General features: G+C 40.0%; 1 protein-coding gene across 1 annotated transcript in view; it reads left to right on the forward strand.

Moving 5' to 3' along the window:
* Window positions 1-449: 449 nt before the first annotated feature.
* Window positions 450-16,130, forward strand: part of SLC6A15 (solute carrier family 6 member 15) — a 38,636-nt gene continuing 22,955 nt past the window's right edge. The window contains exons 1-4 of the mRNA XM_050894668.1: window positions 450-494; window positions 4,317-4,407; window positions 5,969-6,074; window positions 11,330-11,810. Of these exons, the coding sequence (XP_050750625.1) occupies window positions 11,522-11,810 (289 nt within the window). The 5' untranslated portion in view covers window positions 450-494; window positions 4,317-4,407; window positions 5,969-6,074; window positions 11,330-11,521. The remainder of the gene's footprint in view (window positions 495-4,316; window positions 4,408-5,968; window positions 6,075-11,329; window positions 11,811-16,130) is intronic.

Below are 16,130 nucleotides of genomic sequence, written 5' to 3' on the forward strand. Positions count from 1 at the left end.
CGCCCATGTGCGCGGCACACGGGACCCGGGGTCACGGTGACCGTCACGCGTCCGGGCGGGAGGCGGCGGGGGCCGGGGCACCCGCACTGCCGGAGCGCGGCCGCAGGGCTTTTGGCGCGGCGGCGGGGCCGGTGGGCCTCTCCCTCCTCCTCCTCTTCTCCTCCTCCTGCTGCCGCCTCTGCCTCCTCCCCGCCCGCCTCCGGCGAAGGAGATGCTGCTGCAGGCGTGGGGGGCGGGGGGCGCTCCTCCCTGCGTCAGGAGGTGCGGCTCCCCCGGCCCGGCGCTGCCCTCCCCCTTCCTCTCCCCCCGCCGCTTTTATGTCTGTCTTTAAACACCGTCGCAGCGAGGGCTGGGCACATGTGCCTGCCGCCGCCGCCGCCGCCTGCCCGCCGCTGAGCCCCGCGCCTGCACGGCCCCGCTCGCCACCCCGCGCCCGCGGGGGCACCCGGCCCCCCCTTCCCGCAGCTGGCGCCCGGCGAGCCCCGCGGGCGGAGGTAAGGCAAGGCAAGGCAAGGCACCCGCCGCCGCTGCTGCGGAGGCCGGGCGGGCTGGGCGCCGCCGCGACCCGCGCTTTCCCAGCCCTGCCGTGCGGCTGGGGTCGCGGGGGGAGCGCGGCCGGCCCGCCGCCTGGCTTGTGTCGCCGGGCGGGAAGGGGCAGGATCTGCGGGGGGCGGGAGACCCTTTCCGCCCGGTCTCCGCTTTCCTGCGGGGCGCAGGGGGGGGGTTTCCCCCCAGCCCCCCCGGGGAGGCTGCCTTCGCCCCGGCGCCAGCCTCTCGCTGGCAGGGAGAGAGCCGGCCCCTCGGGAGACAATGGCGAGCGCCCGCTGGAAGCCGCCCATGTGTTTTAACTCAGCGGTAGGTTAAAAGGATGTGCGGGGCTGTTTTTATAATTATTATTATTGGGGGGGGGGCGCGGGGAATTTACGTCCTTTTCGTACCGTGAGTGATAGAAATTTCATTCATCTCCCGCGTGTTGCGTAAAACACCTTAAATGCATGTGTAGCGCGTGTTTCAGGGCGAGAGGGGGCGAGGGCTGTCTCCATCCCGGGAGCACCGTGTTCGTGCGCCTGCCTGCGCGGATGGCTCGGGGCTCGCAGGGAGCAGGACGAGCCTCGCCGTTCCGGCAGATGAGGGAGCAGGAATATCGCCAGTCACGCCGGGAAGCGGCCCGCGGGCGTCCGTCCCCACTTGGCGCCGGCGGCAGCGTGCGAGGCAGAGGGAAGCGTCGCAGCAGGGCGAGGGCTGCGGTCGCCGTGTTGGAGGGCTGGGCGGAGGCGCAGGAGGTAGGTGGGGAAGACCCGCGGCTGCCCGGGCGCTGCATTGTTGCCGCGGAGCGTGGGCGTCGCCCGGCGGGGACCGCCACGGGTTCCTCCCACCGCCGCCGCCCGCATCCCTCGCCGCGCGGAGGCTGGAGCAGCCCCGGCGGGCTGGGGGCTGGTGCACCCTGGTGTCAGCCATGTTTGGGTGGGTATGGTAATGAGGACCTTTTCTCAACCTTTGTGCGTCTTGGATTTATTTTCTGTTCAGGATTTTAATGGTTGCAGTCCTCTGTGTACTACGGTGTATCCACGGGGCAGATTCATACCTACAGTTTTCTCCCAGTGATTTTTTTCTCTTCAGTTTTCTTACTAATTTCTTATTTCCCATGCCCATATTGGCTGGTTTTGTTCCGATTTTGCTAGTATTAGAGCGAACTGGAATTTCTTTGCAAGGCTTTGCTCTTGTGGTGGAAGTAAATGAGATGATTGAAATATGTCTGCACAGTCACACTGACCTGCCACATGAGAGGTTGCAATGGGATTTGTTCTTCAAGTAAATTGCACTTTATTTGTAAAAGATGTAGTCAAGACCTCATCCTCATCAGCCATTTTATTTTCTGTGTGGTATTGCTACGTAACAAGCTCACTGCTGTAGTATTGATTTCTAAGAGAAGCCTAATTGTTTTTAAATAGTGTGTCGCCATCAATATGTCACTGTGACATACTATAAGACAGGGATCCAAATCTCTGTCTCCCCCTCCAAAGAAAAGCATAAATGAAGTAAAGGTTTTGTTATCTGATGTCATGTACGTGTGCACTGGATGTATTATGCAGACAGCTTACTCCATTTGATTAAAAAATGATGACAATGTACACAATTTTTTTCTGCTTAGTAGTGTTTCCCATTATCAACATCTCATTAAAAAGGAAACTTTAAAAAATACTTAGGAAAGATTGCTTAATTTTGTCTTGGCTAATATACAAGATTTTGGTTTACACATAGACCATATTAAGATAATGATAGAATTACAGCCTGCATTCGGTGCATACCAAGCACTCCCTTTGGGCTCAGCTGTGCACTTCAGATTCAAGAACAAAAAATCCCATTGGTTTTGATCTGTGAGTGAAAAACCAAACCATTTCATAGCTGTTCACATGTGCCACCAGTAGTGAAACTGAGTAAGTGAAACTGCTAAGGCATCTTGAAACTAGTTTTGCAGCATAAGCTGATTCCTGTTGACCTTTAGTGTCTTGTCATTCTTACAGTTTTCTTTTTTCTTACAGGCAAGCAAGTGAAAAAGTAGTAGTGCAGATGAGAACCATGTAGATTGAAGAACTCTCTCAACTCTCTTTTCTCTGCTGTGTATTTCAAAAACCTGTATGCACAGAACTTTTAAAATGTTGCATTTATCAGAAAAGAAAAAAAAATCACAGGTTATTCAGAAACACAATCTACTAATTACAGCTATTCCTTTTGCTATACATTGCATTGTTAAGATATATTGGAGTAGCTGCTGCTCAAGTGGTGTGGAATTACATCAGTTGGGAAGTATTTGTGGTAGGAATCTTCTTGGGAAGACAGATATTTTTCTGAAATTCTCTAGTGTACAACCAGAAGTGTCCACAACATTAAGGGCCCGTTCACCTGTTTCCCCAGCTACTTTCCATTGCGCTGTTTCACTCATATCAAGGAATAATGTTCTTGCTCAAAAGGCAAAATATCTGTTGATTTTGGAGGAACAGTTTTGGGTCCTTGCTCATGAAGTTGATAGATAGGCATGGCAATGAATTGTAAAAAATGATAATACTAGTAGCAGCTTTTCTGTGTGACTTTAAAGATCTCTGAATTCTCAGTTGGTTGCAGAATAACTTTGACGTATCAGCAGGTGGCATGTCAAAACTTAAGCAACTCCCTTCTTCCTTGAAATTCAATTCACAGTAACCTTGCCATTACTCAGGATATGTTCTTGAATAATTTAGGAAAAAAAGCATCAATGACAAATGATAATGGAGCACTAATCTGCTGAAGAGCTGGATGCACAAAACCTGACAAGCCCATACAAAGTAGTGTGAAAGAGCAACAGTAACTGCCAGAATGGTTGCTTTAGGCAATGGCAATAACTGAGCTGAGCTTCCCAGAAGCCTACACTGAAATAGAGCGCTTCACTCTTAAGACTAGGGGTTCCTTATTTTCTGTATGGGAGAAAGAAAAGAAAAAGGTTGCGTAACGCTGTGTACAACAATGCCTTGAATCTAACTCATGGTGCCAGTAGGTTTTTGCTGCTGGCAAATGATATTATTTTTGCATTTCAAGTGTCAGAAATGTGTACTGCAGTGCTAATGATTCAGCATGCTGTTCTTAAGCCAAAATGGAGAAGGGATTGGAAACTAGAATAGGACGTTTACAGTGTTGGATTTTCTATAGTGGAATTGGTATTAATCATTTTCTTTTTAAAGACATAGGGATTTATTGTAATATAACTTGAAAGCATGATTTATATCATGAAATTAAATAAGCAGATTTGAGGAGAAGCAAGATTTCTGCTAACCTGTCTATGAACAGTTCAGCTTCTTTGCTTATGTATAAAAAACAGACAAAGTAATCACATAAATTCTTCCCAAGGACAACTTGATTTACTTATTGATCCATTCCACAGCACAGAGGGCAGAGAATTAAGGTCTCAGGGCAGCTATATATCTGGTAATGTCTAACTTTCAGTACTTGATTTTGCAACTTAAATAACTTCAGTAGTTTAATGAAATATTTAATATACTTTTATATCCTCTCACTTCTTGGAAGTGTGATAAGATTTGTAGTAAAGTCGTGGTCCTCTTGTAGCTTATATGGTGAACTTAGAAAATGGAGATTTTGTTTCAAGTTGCCAGCAGTTATGCCTTTTGAGCTTGAGCAGTCAAGGGCGGAGTATTGTCAGAATTGGTGAGATTACTTCACTCAGCTTCAGCTGGAGGAGTGGTAACTACTGAATTTGTTCCTTCAATAAAGTACATATAAGAAAAGACTGCAGAATAAGTGATATGTTTTCTCCATCTGAATAGGAAATTACAGTTAGCACGTCATGTAAGTCTGTGAAGTATTTCAGTGAAGTTGATTTGTGAGAAGAAAATACTGAGAAATCTGTGAAAGCAGGTGAGAAACTACAGTGAGGCCGATAAAGTCTTTAGAGATTACATGCAATGAAAAGAAAAAACTGACATTCAAGAGCTCTAGGTTGTAACATTCTCTCTTAGATATTTCTGTTGGGCCAGTGATTTGGATAAAGTCATACAAGCTGTTAAGATCACATCTATTGACAATGAACAATTCCAAGAAACAAATCTTACTATTTTTGTCAAATCATTGTGTTTGTCGTATAATAGTAGAAATTATTCTTCTGTAACTAAAATTTAAGGAGACTAATCTGGGAGAGAAATTGTCTGCATTTGAGACTGTGCAGGGTCTTGATGTAAGATAAAGCCAGGAAGAACATTTTGTAGCAACTGAGAACAAATTTCCCAGCAATATGAAACAGATGCAGTGTCACTGAAGTCTGTATAACTACCCATATTTGCAGCAGGTGTGAATTTAGTCTTGTGTCTTTAAATAGTTTTGCTATAGTCTAAATGATTTAATTGTATAGAGACACCAGAATCAAAAACATTCACTTTTCCTAATGCTTTCAAGTCTCCCGTAGCCCAAAGAGCTCTTATTTTTTTACAATGTAATGTAGTATGTGTAACATGCATTAGCATGTCTCAGATAACATCACTGAAGAATGCAGAGAAATGTAAGTTCCATTGTTTGTAATATAATTATTTTTTATTATGATTATATACCTATTGAATCTATATCTGTTACTGACAGGCTGTATTAAACTAGTTAGGGCAAAATGCTAGATCATCTAGTTCACACTGAAGAGCAGCATAGTGTCTGCTTCGGTAGATAGATAAAAATGGGCTTGACTAGGCAAAAAGGCTATGGTGCATATTCTTATTTCCACCAAAGAACACAATGCTGCATTGCAGCAGTAATTCAGTCTGTGCAATGAGTACTGTAACACAGCGTAACTCTTGCTGAAATAATTATCTGTACACAGGTTCCCCCAGCAATAGCCATTCTTCACAATCACAGTACTCCCACGAAACCTGGTTTGCTTCTGCAGTCTTCTTTCTCTTTTCTCACTCAAATATGGTGGTCATTAGCTATTCCCCCCATCCTGTCTCCACCAGTGGCCTGATACCTTTTTGCTCCTTTTTGCAGACTCACAGCAGTCCTTTGCTCCTAAAACTTTGGTTTTTCCTTTTTCTGTATTGGTTGTTCCCATCATGCTTTCTTCTGCCTAGCTTAGACTTGTCTTTGAGATGCATTTTATAGGTTTCCTTCAAGGTGCAAAAGCTCCTTTTCTTCACTTTTGCATATAATTCTCATCCAGTGATTTTATACGGACTGAAACCTTTGGCATGAATATCAGTCACAATCTTTTATGAACATCTGACATGGTGAGAATCCTGACTTTTAGTTCTGTGTCCTCTGCTGAATCATACTGGTTTCTTCACTGGGAGTTAAGGTGGAAATTTTGTGAACAGGAGCGTAAGACGTACGCTTGTGGGACTGGACTGGTACACTGCGCTATCACGATCTACCTTCAAAGCAGAGGTTATAGTAATGTGAACTGGCTGCAGCTTTATATTGCATTTTGCTACCCCCACAGCAGCACGTTGGGATGTTAACTGCTTCATCGGAGAAGAACGCAGAGCTCTGAAGAACAGAACGTTAATCTTTTTCTCCCTTTAATGGCAAACGTTGAACTTAAAAAGGTATCCATTCTTTCCTTTTTCTACTTTTTATGATGTTACAGGAGCCTTCTAGAAAGTTATTTTCTGTCTGGACTTTCTTGATAGTCTTTTGTGAAGCATGTACACACTATTTTAATTTTTTTCCCCTTCTTTCCTTTCCTTCCAACTCACATTGAAGATGAAAACCATTTTTGGTCAAAGAAGATTTGAGGATTATTTGTAATGCATTAAAATTTGAATGTAGATAATTTTGCCGAATTGCTGTGTTTTCATCAGATGTAAAAGTAAGATAATAAAAGAAATAAAGTACACTGTGTTAGAAAAGAATGGAGGGTTTATTAGGCTTTCCTTTACAGAGAGGAGTGCTGTTTTTAAAAAGGAACACAATATAAAAATAATCATGTTTTAATTTATGTCAGAAAAGCATTGCTAAAAGTTAACATTTAGTTATATCAGTTGTTGCAATAGTATTGTGGGATGTTTTAAACGTGAAATTGGTTTACAAATGGCTTTTTATAGAGACTTGTGCTGTAATTGCAAGAACATGGGGCAGTTGTGCTCATTATACTTTCAAATCTGTAAGCAAGTGAGATTTGTTTGGTGCGTATTTTTCTGTACACATTGTGAAAATCTCCAGCCTCATAACTTTTAATTGTTTACTGGTACTGCACAGCTGAGAGAACTAGAAGTATGATGTTTGTCTAGTAAGTGTCTGTATATTGGCATGCAGATCTGTCTAATAGAGATGTGTCGAAAGGGAACCTGACATAAGATTCATTACCAGTGTAACGGTGAAGAGGAGCAGGCAGTGTTGGACAGATCTAGTACAACTCCCTTAGTAGGCATTACGTATAAGAAAGACTGGGAGAAAAGGGCATGCAGCGAATTTTTTCAATGTGTCTTTTGGTGCTTTGACTAATGAAGTTCCTTTGAGTCTTACTGCAAACGCTTGCAGTTTGGTCAGCGGAGGCTTTACAGGTCTTATCTCCCTGTGCCAGCGTTTCTGAATGTGGGCCTGTAGCTGAACTAAAAGTTCTATAGCGAGCCCAGATCTCCCAGGGAGCTAATTTGGGTCTGAATTCCCTGTCGCAAGGGATTATTATTGCTTAATCTGCTAATAATGTGGCAGTCTAATCGGGTTACTTTACTTCTGCATGCTGATGCATTAAGGCTTGATTCTTCTTCTGTAGAAGAAAATAACAAAATTCCCACCATGTTCTGAGAAAGAAAGTTTGGGTCTGCAGTTTGCTTGATGTGTCAAAAAAGACTCACCGTTTTATCTTCCAGTATGAGAAAGAAATAGAGAATTTAATATATCAAGGACAGTGCTAGTAAGACATCATAAAAATCTAGCTGATTTGTTTGATTTAGTAAGTTGTTTCCAAAAGTTTGTTTATGCTAACTCAGATCATTGATTACTGTTAATTCAGTGACAGAATAATTTTCTAAATGTTCTTCTGACTGAACCATGTACTGTTCAGCAATTTCCATTCTGTTAAATTCCCTCAAACAATACAGACACTTGTCAGGTCAGTTTAAGATTAATTTTAGATTTTTTTTTTTAAAGAGGATTTTACATAAGAAAAGGGATACCATCTTTATTTGTTCATTTCAGTTGTGGAAAAGTCGAGAGAAATACTGTATTCTCCACTAAATGTGATAATAAAAATTTCCCTTCAGTGTTTTCATCTGACACATGACATCATTTGAGTTATGAAAAGGATGAGTGAAACTGCCTGGAAACCAGAATTAAATCATTTGATCAAATTCCATGATCTAGATCTAAGATAGAAAAAAAAAAAAACAGCCAACCCCCAAATAAACAGCTTTAATAAGGCCAAGTTATATTTTAGACATTTTACTTTTAATCCAAGGTGCTGGTAATAGTATGGTATAGTAATATTTTAAAATACATGACAAGATTTAGGACTTGGAGTTTAAAATGATCCCAGTAATGACTGAGTCTACGATACTGAATTCTGTAGTTCATTGGTAAATATGGTGGTTTGTTATGTAGATTTTTTTTAATGATACTTAGGAGAAACAGTCCTATCACATAATGCTGTATTACTGCACAAGGCTATGTAGAAGGTAGCTAGTAACACAACTAACTGAAAGAGCAGTTTAACAGAATTTGGCACGATATTTCCTAATTACTATTTGATGCTAATGAAGAACTTAAACACTGGACTAGATCCAAATGATGTGGGAACCTAAAGTAGCATTTTATAGGTCGAAGTGCTGAAGTTCAATACTGTGATATAAAAAAAAAAAGAGCTTGTTCAGTGGTTCGTGTTTAGCTGAACTGCTGGTGAGTAACTTTACTAGTTATCTCCCTATTCAGTCTTCACTCGGGAGCATTCATATCTAGACCTGACTTGGGCCGAGTAGTTTGGTATCCGCCTTCTGCGTGGGTTTGACTTGGGTCAAAGAGAGAGGATTCTGTGCGCATCTTAGAGTGTGTTCTGGGAGTGCGGAGCACAGAACGGCAGAATCCTTGCACAAACCAGCTGGGACCACGCTTTGAACATTTGTACCTGATGGTAGTGTCTGGTGAGGTAGGACTCCTCGTTTGGTTCGGTACTGACTCCTTTAGTACAGAGAACAAGTTGTTAAATCTGACAGTCTGAGACCACCTGTGGATTTGTGATGTATCCTGAAGGACTATCCTGCATCCTTGGTGCAGTCTGGCCAATGATACATATTCAATTAGAAAACCAGTACTGTTAAACCAAGCACCAGTCTGCTGAGCATGCCTCCCACATTTTCTCAAGCCCTTCAAGTATTGCAAGTCTATACAGTGATAGTGCTAGGGATAACATCCTGCTTAATGGAAGGTTAATGAAAGGGAAATTCATATGATACTGTGCTAGGAATAAAAGTATCAAGCCCGGTTTATTCTGAAGTGTAGTAATGCAATGTTTAATGCATGACAGGACAGAATGATGCAATTTCTGTTGGAATTGACTCATCTGTGAGAGCTTCAGATAAATCGTATTGCTGCCCTGCAAGTTACTGTGTCTAAAATAATTAATACAGATATGACCTTTTAAAACATTTTAATAAATACTGATAGATGGCTTGTGCCTTTTTGACTGAAAATATCTTTTCCTTATTGCACTTAGAGAAGGATTTCAGACCTACAGACAAATACTGATGTAGTTTCACTTGTGCAGCTGTTGTATGAAATACCGAGAGAAAATTATTTCATTTTAATGTACTCCCTGAACTTCTTACTAATTGCTGGAACGGAGAATCTACTCTAATTTACATCAGTAGAACAAAACGAAAAGAAAAGTTTGAAATGTGACTAAAAGTAGTGGTTCAAGTACCAGATGCTGCAGCTTATAGTCCCAAAGCTCCATTAGGACTGCTTAAATGCTTCAACTTAATGTATTATTGGTATTTGCATTCTGGTTCTACCTAGATATCTCAGTCAGAGCTAAGAGCTACTGAACCATACATGGACTAAAAGAGGGTGTAGTCCTTTGAAGAGTTTACAACCCAAAAGATAAAGTGGATAAAAAGAGGCCTGAACAGACATTCATTTAGCCCAGATATATAGGATACAGTATTAGGAGTTCTCTATTGTCTTAACAAGTGTCTTTCCCCATTATGCTGTTCTGTGTGTAGCTCATGCGCTTAATTTTTTTTAAGAACTGGTATCAGTCAAAACAAAGCCTGATACTAGTTCCACAGCATGTCAGAAGGAAGGTTTATAGGACCCTGAACCCTTCCAGTGACAGTGGTGAGCATGAAGCAGATCACAAGCCAGTAGGCTCTGCTGTGCTTAAAAAATTCGGGCTGACTGCCAGAGCTGGAGTTGCTGAGAGGAGGCAGTAACAGGAGGGAGGGGGAAAGTGAGAAGGCAGTGATGGGAGCCTAGGGAATGAATGAAAAGAGGTTACAATGGAGTTCAGTAGGCAACTGGGGTGAAGTTCAACTTCCAAATACTTGGAAACTATTGAAAAAGGTAATTGTCCTGTTGGCCACGAGGCTGGTGATAGTACTTGTGGTGACAGAGGCTTTAGTTCTGTTGTTGTGAAGTCTCATCTTGATAAGCTGTGGGCTAGGTTCCAGTGGCTTAACTCTCCTTTTGGTCTGTCACTGAAGCAGCCGTGAGGTGCTTGATCTCTCAATTATTGTGCTAACAGTCCAGTAATACCTTGCAGTTCTCAGGTACATGCGAGTTCATCAGAACATGATACAGCCTTCATCCTATGGACCAAATGTTACAGCAAGTCCATAAGCAAACGCTGAAAGGTCTCATGTATCCCGGAGTAATTTCTGATTCTCATCAGTTAGCAGTTCTAGACTCCGTCTGTATTCCCTCCTTAGAGTTTTCCTGAAGCTTAATGCATAATCTAAATCCCTTTTAAGACTCTTAATTGTGCAGATGACTTTGCACATATTAGTTTTATCCCATGTGATTAGTGAAGAATTTCTTTAAAAACATTCCTCCCCAAAATCTTATGGTTACCTTCAGTATGGCAGCTGCAAGCAAGTCTATCTGTCTTTTTAAATGATTCATTGTGTTAAAGAAAAACGCATATGCAAATACAGGCATTTTTGTGTCTGTACATACACGTTTGAAACAGCAGGCTTTTTAAATGGGTTTGGTTACGGCTTTTCAGATGTTTCAGATATGTTTAATTATTTCCTATTTCTAAGAAACTATCTAAAGCATCAAAGCTCATAAGAGATGAGCATCTCTCCTTTGAATAATGATTGTAATTATATATTCCTTGATGAGGAATACAGGAAAATAAGTCACCCTTGCTTTTGAAGCACTAGGTGCATCCTATATATCAAAATTTTAATTGCTGCATGACTTTCTGAAATGGTCTGAAAAACTTAATCTACTTTGTTTAAAATACATTTTTAATAAATTCAAGTACAGCTGTTAAGTCAGGACATAATGGAATTGGGCTTCTAAATTTTATGTGAAGTGCGTACCCCATTATGCCTGATAAGAAGAATCTTGTTATGCTGTCAAAATATGAGCAATTAGCCTAGCAGTCTTTAGGAAATAAAAAAAAAATCCAAAACCAAAAAAACCCTCAGCAAGTGAATGAAATGTATTCTACATAAATATTTAAGACCAAATAGTGGATGTAATTCCTACAATTTGGAAGTGGTTTAACATCCCTTTCTTCTCTTTTTCTCCTCTTGTGAAATCATTGAGATAAGCAGAAATGGGTAAACCAAAGCATATGATTTCTAAATTAAGTTTCTTCTGCATAATAGTATAATATCATTTTTTATTTTTTTCACAGATACTTTCAGTAGAACAAATGTTCAGAAACAGAAGTCCTTACTCTTGATTACCTGGTATCAAGGACTCATCAGGCACCATCTTCAGTTTGTTTCTTCAATATTTTTGGCCAAGCAGAGGGAGAGCTTTCTTCAGCGCTTGTCCATTTGTCTCAGCTGAACTTGACTTCCTTACTGTTTTTCTCATATTACAAATGCCTAAGAACAGCAAGGTAGCGAAAAGAGAACTAGATGATGAGGTCATTGAGTCAGTTAAGGACCTTCTTTCTAATGAAGACTCTTCAGATGATGCCTTTAAGAAGAGTGAACTTATGGTTGATGATCAGGAAGAAAAAGATGTAGATGTTGAAGAAGGCTCAGATGTAGAAGACGAAAGACCTGCTTGGAACAGCAAACTCCAATATATTCTGGCACAAGTTGGATTTTCTGTGGGATTGGGGAATGTGTGGCGATTCCCATATCTGTGTCAGAAAAATGGTGGAGGTAAGTCTTGTGATAGCTAGTCATATAGCTAAATGATGAAGCTAACCTTTCAGATTTCAAGGTTAGCAGAGATATCCACAATAAAACCTATTCCAGCATGTCAGGTTTTTCTCTTAATTTCTACCAGAGCCTCTGAGGAAAAACCCATATTCTCTTTATTTAGAGAGACGCATCTGTTAAAGTAAGTAGCAGATTCTTCTAAGATTCCATTTCCTCATTTTAGGGGAGAAAGTTCTTGATATGACTTTAACTAGTGGTCAAACTAGTGGCTAAGCAAAACACATATTTATGAAGGGGCTGCATTATTTAGGACCTGGCTATTGCTGTACTAAAGTATTCTTTATAGTACTAGGACAATAAATCAAGGCATTAAATCTGCATCCACTTTAAAGACCAAAGCAGTATTTGATCTTTAGTATTTAGTGGTACTAAGCTTCAGACCTTTACTTTTTAATTGTTTTTAGCTCCTAGGCCATTTGATCACGATTTACTTTCTGCAAGAACAACAAAATACTGTAGGAGTGAAAAGGATTTTTTTACTGATAATGAATAATTTAAATCATTGCATTAAGGGAATGCATCTGTTTTGTGCTGTTATATAGTTAACTATTTTCCTAAATAACCAAATTACCTTTCACTTAGCACAGTAACATCAAGCTCTTTATTTATTAGTTGTCCATCTGTGGTCTTGAACGTAGTATGAAATACGAGGCTGGAGACCTTCCTTCCTCTATGAATGCAGGATTAGTGTTTTATCCTATGCTATACTGTACCCTGCTGTACCACATTAGTGCTCATCCTATTGTAGCTAATTACTCAGCTGAATTCAAAACAAACCTGTCACTTTTTATGATACAAAAAGTGCATTGGTACTACAGAATAGAAAATAAAGAACATTTTGTTCATGCTGGATTTTAAAAGTTGAATGACAAAACTGATGTAATTGAGAAGTATAAAAATGAGCCTAGAATATAATCAGAGTATAATTCTGTACTTTATTTGTATTCTCTCAGTCAGTTCAAGAAGTAAAAATGGAGTTTATACTTTGAAATAATCCATCTCCAGGGTAAATTCTAAATTCTTTTATATCTAGTTATTGTAAGTTTGTTTTTTTTTTTTCCCCCACTCATTTAACTTCCTTTTTTTCTCCTTTACTCTGGCGAGAAAGTCAATAAATGGTTGATTTAATGATTTGTGTGGAATCTAAAATTTTCTTCATCTGTAACTGTAATATTAACTGAGAAAACACGTTGAATGTAGTTTCTCAAAACCCATAGCTTTTCAGTGGATGGCAAACTCATCTAGTCTACTAGACACAGTATAGAATTGATCATGTATCACTACTAGTTGAAAAAATTAATACACTTGTTAATTAACAATTTTTAAAACAAACTGATTCATAGTTAAAGGTGTAGCTATTAAAATGTTTATGTTCTGTATTATTTCAGCCTAAGTATGGTGTCAAGGTGTAGTCTCAAGGATAATGCGTTACAGCGGTTTGTTTTGTGTAGTTGTGTCCCTTTTGAAAGTCTGTGTTTAATGTAGTTAGTTACTAATTTTGCAAGCCCATTGGATTCTCCATCGAACCAACAGAAAAGATCTGTTGGTATGCTCCTTAGGCTGTTGGATTCATACCATCAGGCACTTTTAAAGTTACTCTGCCAGTGAGTGTAAATTTAATTCAGATCAAATATAAATGTATTAAATTAATTTCACATTTTAGAGGAAAAAAAAAACCCCAGCCTTCAGGGATTATGGCACTTCATTAATCAAACTTGAAAAAATAAATATGGAGTCATTTCAGGTTGAAATTAGATGTTTTCCCCTGTGCTGTGATTGCAGGAACTTGGATGTGTAACATAGTCTGTGGAGACATAATGTTTTCCACACGTGGCTGAGACAAGGATGTATTTGGCTTTTAACAATAATTTTGCACCATTTTAGCCAATTCCAACCATCAGAAAAACAGAGAAAAGAAAGTGATCATTAGAGCTAAAGGTTTCTTGGTTTTCAAGCTAACCATAATGCAAGATGGAGAAGGTGACACAAAACATTGAAACGTGTAAAGTACATTGGTGCCTGTATATGTGTGTGCAGATGGACAGATAATTCTCACAAATGCGGAAAAGAATAGGGGGAGGGAGGGAGGGAGAAGTTCAAATGCATGGTAAAAAAACCTACACACATTTTATATGAGGTTCCAGTTTTCTGCTACACAGTATTTCATACATGTTTCATTCTAGGTAAAATTAGTGGTTTTATGCAACCCATTCTAAATACAGTGTCAGAACTTCTCTGTAGTCTTTTGCTGAGAAAAGCTTTACTATAAATACCTGTTGAAGTCTCTGAGTATAAGGTAAACAGCCTTTCTGTGGATTCTCATTAGAACTGTTTCAGTGAAGTGTATGGCTAGGTCTCCATCTTCAGTTTTGTCCAAACATTTTCATTTTCTTCTCTATGTTTAAGGAACTTATATCTGGCAAATACCATCAGGTGAGGGGAGTATATTAAAAAATGGTAAACCAATAAATATACTTCAAATTTAAACCAAAAAGAAGTAAAAAACATAGTTACTCATTAGTTTCCTTCACAGGTTTCTTCCAACATGTAAGTGTTCCAAAGCCACCAGTAAAAGAGAAGGCAACTTCAATTTTTTCTTTTTTTTTTTAAACTTCTGTGACAAGAACAACAAAACCAACAAAATAAACATAGAAAAGACACAGACAAGTTAGCCCGAATAGGTGTATACTATTAGAGGATTTTGTGGAGAAAAAACTGGGTGTTTACTGCCCTGTTTTCTAGAGAGATTGGGTTTGTTTATGGCTGTGGCCTGTGGTACACCAACACTCCTGACTTCAGAGCTCTGTACTGCTTCGGTGAGGTATCTGTGATACCATCTTTAAAGGTAACTTGTGTATCGCTACACTGCACTGACACTTGGACATCCGTAGGTGTCTTTCCAATCTCTGTTTCTGGGTCTGGTCTGTACCACCAAAACAACTTCCTTCACTTTATTTCTTGTGATCCTTTTAACAGTTTTTCCTGTTGCTTTAATTCATATAAACTCATAAATATTTAGAGTAATATCTGGTATTTTTTTATGCTTGACTAAGTTACAGCTAGATGGGGTAGCTCTTTGCTGGCTTTCACACTTGGCTGTTTCCCAATAAAAAGTTTGTCGTGAGAGAAGAGGCTAGTACGGAGCTGGGATGAACTTTGATCCACATTGGGGATGTAGCTGTAATGCAGGAAGTATCAAGAGAAAAAAAAGAGGCTGGGAGGAGACTGAGAGCACTCCAGGGTGCTCATTTTCTTGACTTGGGATGAGAGGGAAGGCTCAAAGGAGTTTTAGGCTCTGCGGATGAGGGGCTGACTATAGATCCCTCTGCCGCCTTCACCTCTGTCCTCACCACAGGTCCTCCTTACTCCTGGTAGGCAATGCCCAGTCCCCATCTGGCACTTAAGGCACCTCTTCCACTCTTTGCAGCCTAACAGATAAAAAAGGTGTTTCTTCCTTGATGCTTCACAAAGGTGATTTGCATTGGAGCTGGGTATGCTCTAACTTAGCTTTAAAAGTTTTTTATAGTTAGCATATTTTTACACTATACAGTTTATTTATTACTCCTTTACTATATGAAGACAAGTATGTGTGTTCATATAGGCACAGTTCCTATATAACAATTTCATAACCTATGTTAGCATGCAGTAGGTTCAGAGCTGCCTCAGCTTCCTATGATGGATAGCGAGCCTTAAAAATAAACCACTCAGGTCTACCCAGTCTTGCCGTGAGGCTAATAAATAGTGATAAACTAGACTAGATTTTCCTGCTGCTCATTGCTATCATTTGGTGAATAGCTTGCACACCTTCCACTTTTTTCAAACAAAAAAAATATTTAGAGTTTATTTTGTTTGGTTGTCATTTCCCTTTAGGATTAGCCAAAGTAAAATGGTATCTTCACATATTAGAAGTTACAAAAGCAAACTAAATTAGCTGTTCTGCTAGAATAAGTGATATTTGAGTGAGTGTTGTTATGAAGACAAGTGAACATAGTTATCTAAGAGGTGCTTGTAGTGTTGCAAGTGTTATTGGGAGTCTACAAAGTACTGCACGCCCAAAGATTTTGTGTTGCATTTTCACGAGCATTAACTTAATTTTCCTGATTTTTTTTTTTTTTTTTTTTAAGGTCAGTTGTTTTAAGATCTCTGATGTAAAAAGTCAAAAGAACTAGTAAACAATGACAAACAGATAAAAGCTGTGAGCAGCATAGGGAAATCTGTAGCAGATTATCTTGCCATTATGTTTTGAAAAGATTGACATGG

This window comes from Gymnogyps californianus, chromosome 1, assembly GCF_018139145.2.
Source record: "Gymnogyps californianus isolate 813 chromosome 1, ASM1813914v2, whole genome shotgun sequence".
NCBI classification, from domain to species: Eukaryota; Metazoa; Chordata; class Aves; order Accipitriformes; family Cathartidae; genus Gymnogyps; species Gymnogyps californianus.